The sequence below is a fragment of the Zerene cesonia genome, chromosome 10, assembly GCF_012273895.1.
Source record: "Zerene cesonia ecotype Mississippi chromosome 10, Zerene_cesonia_1.1, whole genome shotgun sequence".
Taxonomy (NCBI): domain Eukaryota; kingdom Metazoa; phylum Arthropoda; class Insecta; order Lepidoptera; family Pieridae; genus Zerene; species Zerene cesonia.
The window spans coordinates 1,063,787-1,078,293 of NC_052111.1; the positions used below are offsets into that span (position 1 = coordinate 1,063,787).

The 14,507-nt window shown below is 35.0% G+C and overlaps 3 protein-coding genes across 4 annotated transcripts in view; 1 reads left to right on the plus strand and 2 right to left on the minus strand.

Annotated features, from left to right (window-relative positions):
* LOC119829324 (transportin-1) overlaps positions 1 to 4,576 on the plus strand; it is a 17,622-nt gene extending 13,046 nt beyond the window's left edge. Inside the window, exons 11-12 of the mRNA XM_038351794.1 lie at positions 3 to 208; positions 755 to 4,576. Coding sequence (XP_038207722.1) covers positions 3 to 188 — 186 coding nt within the window. The 3' untranslated portion in view covers positions 189 to 208; positions 755 to 4,576. The remainder of the gene's footprint in view (positions 1 to 2; positions 209 to 754) is intronic.
* Positions 4,577 to 5,077: 501 nt separating this feature from the next.
* Positions 5,078 to 8,395, minus strand: LOC119829325 (doublesex- and mab-3-related transcription factor 2). Its single transcript, XM_038351795.1, has 3 exons — positions 8,213 to 8,395; positions 7,834 to 7,978; positions 5,078 to 5,388 (listed from the first exon to the last, which is right to left on the minus strand). The coding sequence occupies exons 1-3, from the start codon at positions 8,393 to 8,395 to the stop codon at positions 5,156 to 5,158; spliced, it is 561 nt and encodes a 186-aa protein (XP_038207723.1). The 3' UTR covers positions 5,078 to 5,155.
* A 2,306-nt stretch (positions 8,396 to 10,701) lies between these two features.
* The window catches only part of LOC119829466 (DNA ligase 4-like), a 12,985-nt gene continuing 9,179 nt past the window's right edge, over positions 10,702 to 14,507 (minus strand). For both annotated transcript variants that reach the window (XM_038351982.1, XM_038351983.1), the window contains 5 exons: positions 13,867 to 14,057; positions 13,214 to 13,351; positions 12,515 to 12,782; positions 11,761 to 12,032; positions 10,702 to 11,089 (listed from right to left, as the gene is read on the minus strand). In XM_038351982.1, coding sequence (XP_038207910.1) covers positions 10,781 to 11,089; positions 11,761 to 12,032; positions 12,515 to 12,782; positions 13,214 to 13,351; positions 13,867 to 14,057 — 1,178 coding nt within the window. In that variant the 3' untranslated portion in view covers positions 10,702 to 10,780. The remainder of the gene's footprint in view (positions 11,090 to 11,760; positions 12,033 to 12,514; positions 12,783 to 13,213; positions 13,352 to 13,866; positions 14,058 to 14,507) is intronic.

The following is a 14,507-nucleotide window of genomic DNA, read 5'->3' on the forward strand; positions in this document are numbered from 1 at the left end:
TCCCCGACTTCATGTTCTTCTGCGACGCGGTGGCCTCGTGGTCGCACCCCAAGGACGATCTGAAGGAGATGTTCACGAAGATCCTGCACGGGTTCAAGAACCAGGTGGGCGAGGAGAACTGGCGCCGCTTCACCGACCAGTTCCCCGTGCAGCTCAGCGCGCGCCTCTCCGCCATGTGCGGCATATAGGGCACGCGCCGCGCGCTGTGGTGAGTCCTCCGTTCTACTTCACTCTGCTTCAGTGTATTGTACACACTAATTGTTTTCCTAATTATTAATTTCAGTATGGAGCATTTTTCTTATCGTGTTATAACTTATGTGCACATGTAAATAAGCGGCTCGTTGGTACCGTGGTTAACACTGGAGTGTAGAATCGAGGGGCCCTGGGTTCGATGCCCGGTGGGGACACACGAAAAAAAATGTGTCGGTCTGGCAGGACACAGAAGGCTGATTACCTACTTGCCTATGAAGAAATTCGTTGAGTGAAATAGGTGTATGTCATCTACACCCCACTAGGGGACACGAGACTTAATTTTTATGTGCACATATATTTCGAGTGAGATCAGCTGTTTCACGACTAGTGAAAATATTGTTAAAAATATTAAAATGTATAGCGTCAGTCTGAATTAAAATCCAATAACCGATGGAGATTATTGATAAAGATTTTTTTATAGAGTTCTTTGGTACCTTAACATGCAATGTATTGTCACCAGTGACAAATACCTAGGCTTGAATGTTGGCCTTTACCGTTGCAGGGGAACCAATGTCAGCACGGGTCGGGAAGACATTGCGAAGTCGCACCGAGTGTTTGTTACATTTTGACATGTACCTGAAATTACGGCGACTCCACTTAATAGACGAGGGCTCGCGCCCGGGAAACGCACAGTTGGGAGCATTATATGGGGATAGCTTAGCGGCGCGTTGCATGCTTACGCGGCCCGCGCGCGTATATCGCATCGCACGCGAACCTTGTACGTTCGCTATTTATGGACCGAAATACTTACGCGATAAAGCTCACTTTTCCACTCCTCTTCGCTGTACGACTCGACATCGAGTCACCCGTCTCCCTCTTGTATATATCGAACACGCTATTTCGGCCCTTAAATACAGTGCGAACTCATAGTGGTCGGAGTGTTAATTGCATGAACTTTAGTGTTAGTGTTTAGTGATAACCGAGAGCGAGTAATGTATTATTATTTTTCGAATTGGTTTTCAAATTTTATCAGTGATCGTTTAAATTCGGATAGCGTTAAATTTGTAAATGTTTACCGAAACGTTCGAGATCTCGCCAAGTGATTACGAATCACGATTATTGTTTTCAGATTGATTGCACGCCAATGCTTGCATTTTTACTGTAAGAGTTTGTCGCCCTTAATTTTGTTATATTCGGCACAATGATTTGGGAAAACTTAATAAGTTACATACAATAATGTTTATGTTTTAGTGTCGGAATTGTTTCGCTTGAATTTTGATCGACTGATATAACCGTTCACTGCTCAGCGTAGATTTTGTACTTGTGTTCTTATACCGACTTACCCCAATATACAACATTCATATTACAAGAGAAATGTTAAAATCGTTCGTCAAATATACAATTTACTTGATGGTCGTGTATATTTCGTAAGCATTTATTCGTTTCCTTTATAGGTTCTTCAAAATAATTAATACAACTATTTAATGAAAAAATGTATTCGTTAACTATTTTAACATGAATTACAAAGACTTAGTGAAATCGAGAATTTATGTCAACTGTGATTTGTGACTGGTTTATTTTGACTAATATATGTGTATGTCTATATGTCTGTGTCGTGCTGATATATTATCGCTTTGATAGTTTTTGTGTCGGCTAGATATCTGCTATATTAATATACCAAATAGTATTTTTACGTTTTATTTTATTTTAATTGTTTGTATGATCGAGTTGGTCACACGTTTCTCATTTGAATTGTAAACTTGATCGTAGTCTTTAAATTTTTATAAGTCAAATAGCTAAGCTTTCTGAAAATATAATGAATACTAAGTTCCTAACGCATTCTAATAGTCTCGACACTTATAAATCTAAAACAAATAGCAAGTTTTCATTTCGATTGTTGAATGTAGTGATCAACTTTAATAATTGGTATAAAGTACTATTTACGTGTATATATATTTAAATAGATATTATTATGTATATGTACATATATTTCGTTGTATATTATTATAATTATATGCAATTAAATTGTGACATTTTGTTTTATATTAAAAACTAAAAAGTCTGACTTAACTTCTTGTTATACGGCATAAGTTCAGATAGTTCTCTGTATAGATTCCTTTTCTCAGTGTTTGCTAAACTATTGATCTTACATTTAATTTTCATCATACTTTAAGAAGAATGTTACGTACATGTTTTTGTTTATAAAGGTTTGCGTTATCGTAATCACATCTAAATAATCAGTAATGTCTAAAATGTCGAAAAAGTTAAAATATAACATTTAAAATGAACACTAAGAAAAGGACGCTTGTTTATGGTCTGAAATTGAGTAGTTCAAAAGAACGTTAGTCTTTTTTTTGCAATATTGTATTAGTTATATTAGATATGCAGCGGAAAGCGATACTATTTTCGGGGATACAAGTTAAACATTCCTAGGGGCTTAATTTAAAATGTTACTTTCTTATATTTGGATTTTAGTTCTGTTCGATATAGTATTGTTTTTATTACAATGCTTTACGTATTCGATACAGTTCCAATGCTTAAAAGATCCGAAATTAATAAAGTTTATTTGGTCAAATTTTTTAAAGCTTTGAAACTGTGTCGTTTATACGTTATATATGGGAATCCTGTTAAAGTCCTCATCCCGAATACCCTTGAAAGTTCCTACCCCGAGTCCTTTCTAGTCCCCAATTCCTGTGATGTGCCAACGAAGCCCGAGTAGTGTGCGAACGAGCGCTCACTTTTCGATCAGTGAGACAACCATATTTTATCGTATATATTCGCTACCGGAAACGTGAAGACATAATTTAATAGTAATAATAGTTTAAAAATACTATTTTCTTGGTAGTGATTTTAGTTTCTTTATGATTTGCTGGGGGGGTTGTGTCGAAAGTGATTCATATAATATACGTCGTCGCCAGCGAATATATACGAGATGAAATGGTTTAAGCTAAGGCGTGACGCGTTGTTACAGTTCCAACAACGTTACCCGTTATTTTACAATGAAAATTTTATCATTCAGCGCACGGCTTTGCATTATTTTTAAGCGAATCGAACACAATGTTGAATTTTACGGGTGTCCGCGTAATTTAATTTTAAGATTATTAGAGTTTTGTCATTGTATATTTTTATTGTAGTAGTGATTTTGTTTTCCTAAAAAGAAACCGTGATAATAGCTCGTTAAGTGATTGCATGGATGTGTGAGTGAGCGAGGCGGCGTTCGTGAGGCACGATTCCTTTCCTAAGGGTATAGTTGTAGTATGTTATAGTATCGAAGAACATTAAATTGTCAATTTGTCATACAAAAAAAATCATCTGTTCTGTATTTTTCGTTTTCAAAATCTATAAACTTATGTTCACGCTGTGGCAATTTCAAATTTATCGTAGAAACGTATTCTACCATTATTGTTTGCCATGTCAACTAACCAAAAGCAATATTGCTATAATGTAGCCATTATATAACATTGGTGGAATTGCTAAACCTGAATAATGAAGAATTTTACGGTTGTGTAAATGATAGTCTCACCATTTACCATGTTGTATTACTTTAGGTTATTTTATGTTACAATTAGTTCACTATGTATGTATATTCACGCATATAGTACAACTTGCAGCACAGTTGACATGAGCGCATCACGCAACTGATGTAAAACGTAGCTAAAAATTATTCGATTAGGTCCTCACAAAGAGAATCCATACCGGTATGGAAATTTAATTTAAAATCGCTTATAGTCGCATAAATACTCACAATGCTTTCAATTTTTTATGTACCTAGATAATGTATTTTATATTCGTCATCGTCGAGCCAAATTATATGAATCGTACTTACGTATCTATTTTGATATCCATATTGTATTTGTAACGTTTATAAAGTATTTTCGTCGTTTTCTATTTATTGATATCGTTTAACTGTTCTAAGTAAATTACTGTCATATCTGTATGTATCCCGTTTGCATGATGTATTGTGTTGTAGTGAAAACGTGATTGTTGCAACATTGTGTAAATTTGAAGTGAGTACAGTGTGTTTGTGAGTCGGACGAGTGGATCGCTACCTCCAACGTAAGGCCTAACGAGCATTTACGTAGTACTACGAAAAATGGCAAATGTTCTTCTGCATACAAAATGTATTAGCGTCGATGCAAAAACGTTGAATAATGTGTTCCATTTTCGTAGTGCTTTTGTACATGCTTTCTAAATTGTTCTCATTTTCGTATCGAAATTAGTTTCTGTACTCACTGTATGTCGGAATTGTACATAAACGCGTCACCGCGAGAGTGCGTTGCGCTAAATATTTAGTACCTAATGTAAGTTCTGGTTGTATACATTGACCTCACCATAGACATTCTTTTACCATACATTTCGTTAATAAAGCACTCATTGTTCGATCATTTGGCTTTTATTTATTAACACAATTCCCCTTAGTGTGTAAATCAATTGTTATTTTTTAGTTTACCATCAGTCAGTTAATTAAAAACAAAGTTTTATTCTATAGTAGTAACATATTCGCCTTTTTATTTTGTAAATTAAATTCATTGCGATTAAACATACATTACTAAAGAGTTTTCTGGTAAAATTAACACATGTAGTCTATGCTCTGTATACAAGTTTTAATACTACATATTTACACAAAATTGTTACTTTGATATAATATTTTATTGAATTATATACTCACAGAGATTATGGTTTTGTGAATATAACTCGTTTACAACAAGAATATAATAATTTCCCTCAAATACGCATGAGCGAAACAAAGCATAACTAAAATTAACAAATTATGGTGATGATGATGAACATTTAGAGGAGAAATTTCCAATAATCTTGTACATCTAGTATTGTATTTTGTTATCTGTGCTTGTACTGTAACATGCAATCAGAAATAGGTCAGTAAACATTTTAATAAATAATTTAATTACAAACAACACGTCCCAACTAATAAATACCAGGTCTCATAAAAAAATGAGTAAGTTTATTGAACACCAATAATAGATTCAATGGAGAATGAAATCTTCGGTCGCGGTTGTGGTTGCGGCGCGTAGTTAGTGAGTAGAGCCGCTAGTAGGTGTCTGCAGAACAAAGCGGCAGGGGCTGGCTCGGGATACGGGTTGGTGGGGAGGTCTGTTTCTAACGCTGCGTCTGCGAAGGCGCGCCGTTTGCGTACGCGCTCCGACCATGCGGTGTCACTTGTTTGAGGTGAGGTACCTGGGCAATGATAACAAATACTTTTTGATCGTGCATTTTGTGACATTTATTGTGGCAGCGTTAACGACGATTTCGAATTAGTATATATACGTACTATTTATCGTTGGATATAGCAATTATTTCTTCATATTTTGTCCTATTAAGTTTGAAATGTGCACGGTACCGTACAACTAAAAAGTGATTTAATAACACCTGTAAAAACGCCGCTATATTCTATCTGCTAGAGATTGTTTTTATAATACTAAAATCTATTTGCAATAAATGTTTTGAGTTTGAAATTCAAGTACAAAGATTTATTATATGCTATTTTAAACAAATATAAAAATATCAATTAATAAATAAAATTTAAAGTTAGGTAAATATTTTTGTATTCCTGCTTATTTTTGTATTTTTCCTATTTAATCTAGGTCTTTAAGTAGGTCTACTCGATATCCACGCTTTATATAACAAAAAATGGATGGATATAGGACATACGTGGGTAATATGATATGTAGTAAGATGTGGGATATATAATAAAGTGAAAATAAAAAAATTTATGTTATCATTTATAACTTACGTAAACTGTGTGAGTTTTTTATGAAATGATTCACGATTACACTGGCAATGCAACAAATGATGTACCGAAACAAATATCTCATAACACGAACACATTTGTTGAAATGACTTTTTGGCGCCCGTCGAGATATCATTCACCCGGGCGGAAAGACATGTTTACAGTCAACAGCGCTGTAACACGACACCGCGACAAAGAGCCGCGCCTCTGAATTTTCTTGTAAAACAATCTTCACATTTTTTAGAGCCCATAAAAATAGTTAAAAGATATTTAGTTTTTTCTTAATAGACTGTGAAATGTTACCGACTCTTAGATGACAGCTTTTGTTCTTTAATGAAGGGGACATGAGACGCGTCGTTCAACTTTTTATTACGGCTGCGGTGCCTATTTTTAATTGTTTGAAGAGTATCTTTTTACATTACGGCAAATTACCAAGTGTCTAACATCACACCTACATAATAGTGTGGAATGTAACGACTGTATTTCATCCCGAAATAAATGTTTTCCCTTGACGATGTTACGCAAGTTTTTTTAAGTTTTCGAAAAAATTGCAATCATGAGGAACATTTTTGTTTTCATTTAGTCAATGAGTTAAAGTTAAAAGCTGGTCTTATACACACAACTTTAACCGGAGTCAATGTTCCAAAGTAAATATTTATTCAGCTAATTCGCATTGTACATTTCAGTAGTCGGAAACGAAACACACGACAGTGTGATCTCGCTTACAACAATAACAAATAGCTGAGTGGTTTACAGTTTAACACGAGTGTCGAGACATTCACTAAAATAATATTTAGCAGTCAAAACTCAAAACTTGTACATTTCGTTTTTGCTTTACAAGTGTCATTCTTAATTTTATTGATGTTCAAGTAGCTCGGAAAAATAATTGATCTACCTAGTTAATCAAGTATTGCAATTGATAGAAACAATTATACAATATGTTTATCTATTATCGACAGAGAAGTTTACCTCTTTTAAAATTTTTGGTATTAAATGTAGACACCCTGTACTTGGGAAAATAATTATGTTTGTTAAGTACTTTATTCACTTAGAATAAAGAAAATCTAGTTATGAGATTCGGGTGTTTTCATATTATATACTAATTTATACATTGGTCACAACGCAATTCTCTTACTTCTTTTGTGCGAAATTGTTTTAAAATAAATTTGTTAGCAGATTGTAATGAAGAAATACTTTCATTCATTAGCTTTAATTGAATTTTATAGCGCACGTGCAGTTGTGGAAAGGGAAGTACTTAGTAGCTAACTACTTACCTAATAATATCATCAAAATAATATAATATCAGGTCTAACTCCTAGACAGCAATTAGCATAGATACATAATGACACCACACTATATCAAATATCTAATTATAGAAAAAAAAATCAATGATTGATTTTTGTATGGAATATTAAGTTTTAAAATTTTTAACAGATTGTTGAATGTACAGGGTATGCAATGGCACATAATATTATTATGAACTAAATAATATACCTATGCCTATGTTTACGATGGAGGTAAGTTGAAGATAATAGGTAGGTTGAAGATATCCGAACATATCAAAGGTATATGAATATGATACCTAGTCTTGAAGGGTCCCCACCTTCCTTACACTGGACAGAATCTATATGAGAATTATCTTTAAATCAACATCAATCTAAAAAAATACATCTCAACTCTAGGAAATGGAATGTTTCATACTTATTGCTAGCAGTGCCAGTGTGAACGTTGGCACCAGATGTATTGCAACAATTTCAATAATTATTGTTTCTTTTAATAGTTGTAATTAGTCTTCATGTGACGAATTTATCTTTAAACTAACAACAGTAGAAATACTTGGGATATATATACAAGGATTTATAAGAAGAAAGTAAGATAAACTTTTAACTAACCGTAATTAACCGGTGCTACAGGATAGGTGCGGGATATCTGCATACATCGCAGCCGCGCGCGGTACGCTCGCTTGCGGGCTGCGAGCGCGGCCGCCTCGCCATCGCGGGCACTACCGCCCGCGCTCTGCTGACGGCGAAGGGCTACCTGGTTGTTGATATAGTAAAATAGTTTTAGTTTACACAATAATATCCGCAATCAAAACTGTTTCCGATTTTGAAATATATAGCTATCTGCTAGGTAAAAAAGCTTTAGAAAACAAATTTTCGAACTTTGTGTATCAAAGTTCATCTTTGTGTATCAACAGAAAATCGATTTTTATGAAAGCACCACTTGAAGCTATATCGTATCAATGAAAGAAAAATAATAATAAAACCGTACCTGTGCAGCCATAACTCTTTGTCTCTCCAACACCAACAAGCAGCCAGGACAACGGCAGTCACGCCAGCGACACAAACGTTTGTGCCCTTTCAAACAAGAGATGACTCCGTGATTCCTGCACCTGGCACACTTCGGTGTACGAAGAGCCTTACGAACACCTTCTTCTGTGTTTTCACTTTGCATTTTGTCATTTAAATACTCATCACAGTTTCAAGATTTGCAATATAACTTTCCCATTAATAGTATTCCATACTATTATTGTTCACTACATACTTAATAACTCATTGTTAAGCAGGTTTCTTATTGTAACAGAAATAATATTTTGATGCAAAAGAAAGTTAGATTTTCAATGATGTACAAATCATGTTCTCACTGAAACTACTTTTCAGAGTATGAGAGCTGAAGGTTTTGATGTGCAAACGTTTAAAGCGTATTATGCTCCGCCCAGCTCTTTCCCTATTGGTCCGTTGATGTAGGGGCGGATAGCGATAGAAACATTGTACATTTTTACGTTATTTTTTTAAAGTGATACATTTATGATTTGTTGGTTGTTTGTCGAGTTCACACCAGCTGTGCATTAGAAGTAGCAAAAAAATAAACACAACTGTTATTGTGAATATAAACTCTTAAACTGACCTTTTTCTAAAACTGCAAGGTTGATAAACAGACAACGCTTAGTTTTGTACGTTCTAAAGTAATATAATTTTGAGATGAATTACCAAAAAGGAAATCAATCATTTTCTCATGTCATACCAACATAAATTGCGATTCGAGCCCATTGTGTTTAAATTTTAACAAGCTCAGTACTTGAATTTTTTGTAACGTCAATTTAGGTAAAATTTAAGAAATAGAACAATTTCATTTAAGCGGCGATTTTCATTATCTGCCCACCTATCTATCTAAGTATGGAAATTTGTAAAATGTTATAGGGACATATAATCAAAATTAAAGAAATTCATACTCAATTATAAGTCAGTATTATGTTATCATAAAGTATATTATATTTCTTCTTTCTGTATTTAGTCTGCAGTATCATTACGAATGAACATGATACCCCATCTCGAGCGGCGATTTCCAATTAGCACTCAAATTTCAATCGCAATAGCCAATGTCCAATAAATTAAGATTATGCGATACTAGCAAAACCGATCTATCTTTTCATTTAATTGTATAAGATACGTCGATATTTTTATTCAGTTATATTGTGTTATGTTCATAACAATGTAGAAAATTGCTTGCGTACAGAATAGGTAGGTAGGTAGTTTGGTACTTGTATATAGGATATTGCACTCTTTATCAAAAACAAAAGTTTCGAAGGAACAACGTACGATTGTAAGCTATATATAGCTATATCTTGAGCTGATGAGGCGCAACGATAGAAGCACTTAGTAGCAAATTACATCTCACAAAGATCACTCTGTGCACGTATCGGTTTCGTTACGGGTCCGTAGCGTTCATTTTACAAGCCATTGCATTTGATTATGCGAATACGTACATTCGTAGCGAACTAAAATAAATTTTATATAGCGGAAACATAAATGAAAGGCGTATCAGTAGGTAATTAGTTTTCCACAATAATTAGTATTTCTGTATATTATTTCCGATTTTATATATCTACTCCTGTGTTTCGAAAGTAAATTTGAAACAGTTCGCTGACATTTATGGGAATATCATTTTTTTTAGTAAGATATGTAGTCTAGGTTCCTTATGATTATTTGAATTAGAAACTAATCTTAAAAAAATAGAATCAGTGCGAATTCTAATCGTGAGTGACAATTGTGCTTAAGAAGAATATTCTGATAGTGTTGTATTATGAAATTCAAATATTTTGCATATTACCACATTATAATAGAAGGTCGTCAATGAAATGGTCTCGTTAAATTTACAATAATTCCGAATGCAAGATAGTACCATACCATGTACCTAGTAATACAATATAAAGCTTACTGAAAATGTCACAAGAAGCATTTTTATAAGCAATGCGAGATAAATAGAAAATCCACTATACTAGGTACATTGTATTTTCATTACGACTACATAAGTCATAGATCATTGTTTAAGATTCATCATAGAACACTATTTGTGAAGCAGAAGTGTGGGAACAAATTTTGTTCCTACTACAACAACATAAGCCTAGGATAAGGAAAACCTCCCTATAAACTGAAGGTGATGTGTAAGTAATTACTTATATTTGCTTAATAAATATATTTTTCTTATATCGGAATTCAATATACATATTTGTCAAATATTATTTAATATTAGCTGTAAGTCCAGGCTTCGCCCGTGGTACATGTATAACCTATGTCACTCAATGAAGTTGTAGCTTTTAATGGTGAAAGAATGTTTGAAATCGGTCCAGTAGTTTTTGTGTGAAAATATTACAAACATATTTACATACAAATATTTCCTCTTTATAACATTAGTAGGTATAGAAGAATAGGTTAATAAGAAAAGTTGAATAAAAGACAATAAAAGATAATACTCTTTTATTATTTCATATACAGTTTATAATAGGTTCTAATATAAAAATAATATCATTTCTCAATATCATATTCTGAGAGTTAAACACTACGTTACTGGCACTAACGCCTTCACATCCAAACATTTATCAAACCACTCGCGAGACACGACTTTTACATCGTCGTTATTATTTACGCGATACAATTCCTGTCTGTCCGACTCCTTTGATATCACAATGTGAGTTAAAAAGTCACTTTTATCACATACTTTGGCTCCATAAATCTTGGCCAGAGCGGAGCGTATCGGATCGTTCATAAAATGTATCGAACATTGTCTCAAAAACGAGAACGGATTGTTATCACTGAACAATTGTTCATCTAACTCCACTATTTCTTGTGTCGTGGGATAAATGGGGTCCTGAAAAAAAATTCACTTTACATTTTTTTATTACGTGTTGTGTTGTTGAAAACCACAGAATAAATAAAAGAAGTAGAAAAGGCCTCGTGGGCGAGGCCGCGTGATGCTTATATATGAACACGCTCATAACATGACGTTTTCATATATATCAACATGTAATATCAACCTGTATAGATGAAAATTATATATTGCTTTCAGCATTGTATGCATATATATAGGTACCATCTTGTACTTAGCGAACTTATGACGGTGCTTGCGTTGTAATGCAAATCAGCAACTTTTTCCTTTCTAACCTCTTTTTTTTATTCTGTGATTATAATGTTAACACAATAAAATACCAACAAAAAACATTTCCATATATAATATGTTGCAAATATGATATTACTCTACTAAATCTAACTGGGAGCTCATAAAATGCTTTTTTAATATGAATCTCTGCAGTTGTGCTTTTTAATATAAAAATTTTGGACTGTTAAACAAGAAAAGCTATTGTAGTATAATTCATTTTAATAACTTACTCGGTCTGAAGTCAATTAAATTAATCCTTTGTTTTTTTCTCGAAATAAACCGTACATAATATATTAATTCGATCATCTTATATTATATACCCATATTGTACAATTTCATACCATCACAGACCAAAGAAATAAATCGACTCCCTCCACACTTACCTCACCATCCATTTTCTTCAAGCATTTCTTCAAGGTATCCTCGTCAATAGGTTCTCTATAACTATCCCCAAATGGATCAAATTCCAAACTCAATGCAATCTTGGTTTCCTTTTTAATCGACAACATGTCCAATGGCGACAAAGAGCAAGGAACATCAGAAACAGCGAGGTTTCGCAACCACGACGCAGATATTATATCGAACTTGTTGCTTTCTATCAATTTACGAATACGAAAACTCAATGTGCCTGCAACGCAACACCAGGTTTTCGGGCCTGCAATAAAGCCTAAATTCAATATCAACCATGTTTAGAAATTAAAAACTTTTTAACGGATTTTAAACGCGATTTATTCATTATATTATTAACCCGACGTTTCGAACACTTTACCATATTGTTTTTGGGCGATACATCTAAATAGTCAATGTATAAAAAACTCCTTCTCGTATGTATGTTGCACATCTGACGCTTCTTTAATGAGATAGCTTGTCTAACAGATATATTTTGTTACACTTTGGGTGAATTCACGCGAGTAGCATTGTATGTTATATGCTATAAGAATAAGTTAGTCTATATTGTATTTTTTTTCTATGTATTGTAATGTTATTATAAATGTAAGTACCTCAAAAGCTGGTAGCGCACTCGCAAAGGCTAGTGCCTTAGAGGTAGTCCTCTGCGAATGTTCATGGGCGATGATGTTCGCTTACCATCAAGCGAACCACCAGCTCAGATCCCCCCAATGACAAAAAAAAACTCACCAGCATTCTCCACATGTTTGCCCCCATGCGTCTCCACGATCCTGACCAGCTCCGCCTTCCCGCAATCCTCATCCCCGGACAGCACGCACACTTCCCGCTCGCGCAAGGCTCCCGATGTAACAGATACGTCGCCGGTTAGCTTGGCGCGAAACTTCTCGCTCACTTGCGCGGCCTTCGATGTACGCGTGCGTCGCGTTTTGGTCAGCACCTCGTCGATCTGGTCTTGGTTAATGCGTTTGGTGCTGAGCTTCACTACTGCGTTTTTCTCCTGTGTGGTAAAATAACATACAGTAACGTAAAGTACATACAACCAAAAATCACACTGTTAATTGTAAGGTAAGATAAATATATCATTACGATGCGTGATTTTGAATATAAACTCTAAACAGCTCATCTGTATGAAATAACTACCTGCCCCCCGCGGTTTCACCCGCGTAAGTCCGTATCCCGTAGGAATATCAGGATAAAAAGTTGCCAATATGTTATTCCAATAGTCCAGCTGTTTACGTATCAAATTTCATTACAATCTGTTCAGTAGTTTTAGCGTAAAAGCGTAACAAACACATACACATCCTTACAAAGTTTCGCATTTATAATATTAGTAAGATAAGATTGGAAGTTCACATTTTTTGCAAAAAAAAAAAAAACACGAGCAAAGCTACGGCGAACAGCCAGTTAGTAAATAAATAAGATTCCTACCGCCACAAGTCGCTGGAACTCCTGGAGAGTGAGCACATCGTCCACCGGCTTGTCGCTCCGCACTTTCGTGACGCGCGGAAACCGCAGCGTGTACTCGGTGCCCGTAGAACTGCTGCGTACCAATTCCGTCGCTCGGACCTGACTCAATCAATATTTGTTTTATAAATTTACTGCAATACCTGATATTTATAACCTTTATTTTAATAATATAATAATAAAGTCTTTATTTATAAAAATATTAGGAAAAAATATATATAAAGAAATTGATAATACGATACGATATTCGACAAGTGAATTAGTTTAAACTAAGATAATAAAGGGGGAGTTAAAAAGTCAAGTGTTTGCGTTAGTCCCGTAAAGGCGCATCGGCACAGAGGTGTATTTGTTTGTAAACGCACTAATCTCAGGAACTACTGGTCCGATTTGAAAAATTCTTTCAGTGTTAGATACCCCATTTATTGAGGAAGGTTATAGGCTATATATGTACCATTGGCGAAGCCGGGGCGGATCGCTAGTCAGCCATAAATTGGATGGGTGATAATTTTTTTTATTGAAGATGCTTTGTAGTTTATTCGTAAGAAAACCTTAGTGTCGTGAGTCTAAATCGCATTGAACCATTTTTAATACTTTTCCTCCAACTATACATCACTTACTTCCAAAACAACCGAATATTCTGGCAAGATCCAGAAGTCCGGTTTGTCCTTGTTAAAAAACAAACATGGAGGCGGCGGAGTTCTCTTCGCGAGGGTCCATTTTCGTTCCAAAAGTGCACAAAGTGTCTCCCTTTCGTCGAATGTGAGGCCCGTCGCAACTCGACCGACGGCTACCCAGCGTTTTGCTTGCCCTAAATATTAGATAACGTGATATTTCATTATTACTTCATCCTATCCTACTAATCAATAGTAAAATTTTACAATATACGAGAGTTTGTGATAGTTGGATATTATGTATGTTACTCATTCACACCAAACAGCTTGTGTTTCGTATGGAAGTGGAAGGCCCGTTTCCTTTTCCTCACCTATCCAATCAATCTTTATACCCTTATACCTTGCCCATTGTAAGCGGGTAGCATACCCGCAGAGGCATAACCGCTGCGGATGTTCATAGGCGGTGGTGATCGCTTACCATAAAGCGAACTACCAGCTCAGTTGCCCGCTATCTTTACTAATATCATAAATGGGAAAGTAACTCTATCCGTCTGTGTGCTACGCTTTCAAGACTTAAGGCGAGGTGAGTTCAGCGATTAGCCTCTATTGAGGGGGTGAGGTGCGGGGTCTGAGGGAGGCACGCCCGC

Coding starts and splice junctions, on each gene's coding strand:
- LOC119829325 (XM_038351795.1), bottom strand. CDS start 8,395: ATGCAAAGTGAAAACACAGAAGAAGGTGTTCGTAAGGCTCTTCGTACA. Junction 7,979..8,212: donor AAAGAGTTATGGCTGCACAG/GTACGGTTTTAT, acceptor ATCAACAACCAG/GTAGCCCTTCGCCGTCAGCA. Junction 5,389..7,833: donor TGTAGCACCGGTTAATTACG/GTTAGTTAAAAG, acceptor ATCATTGCCCAG/GTACCTCACCTCAAACAAGT.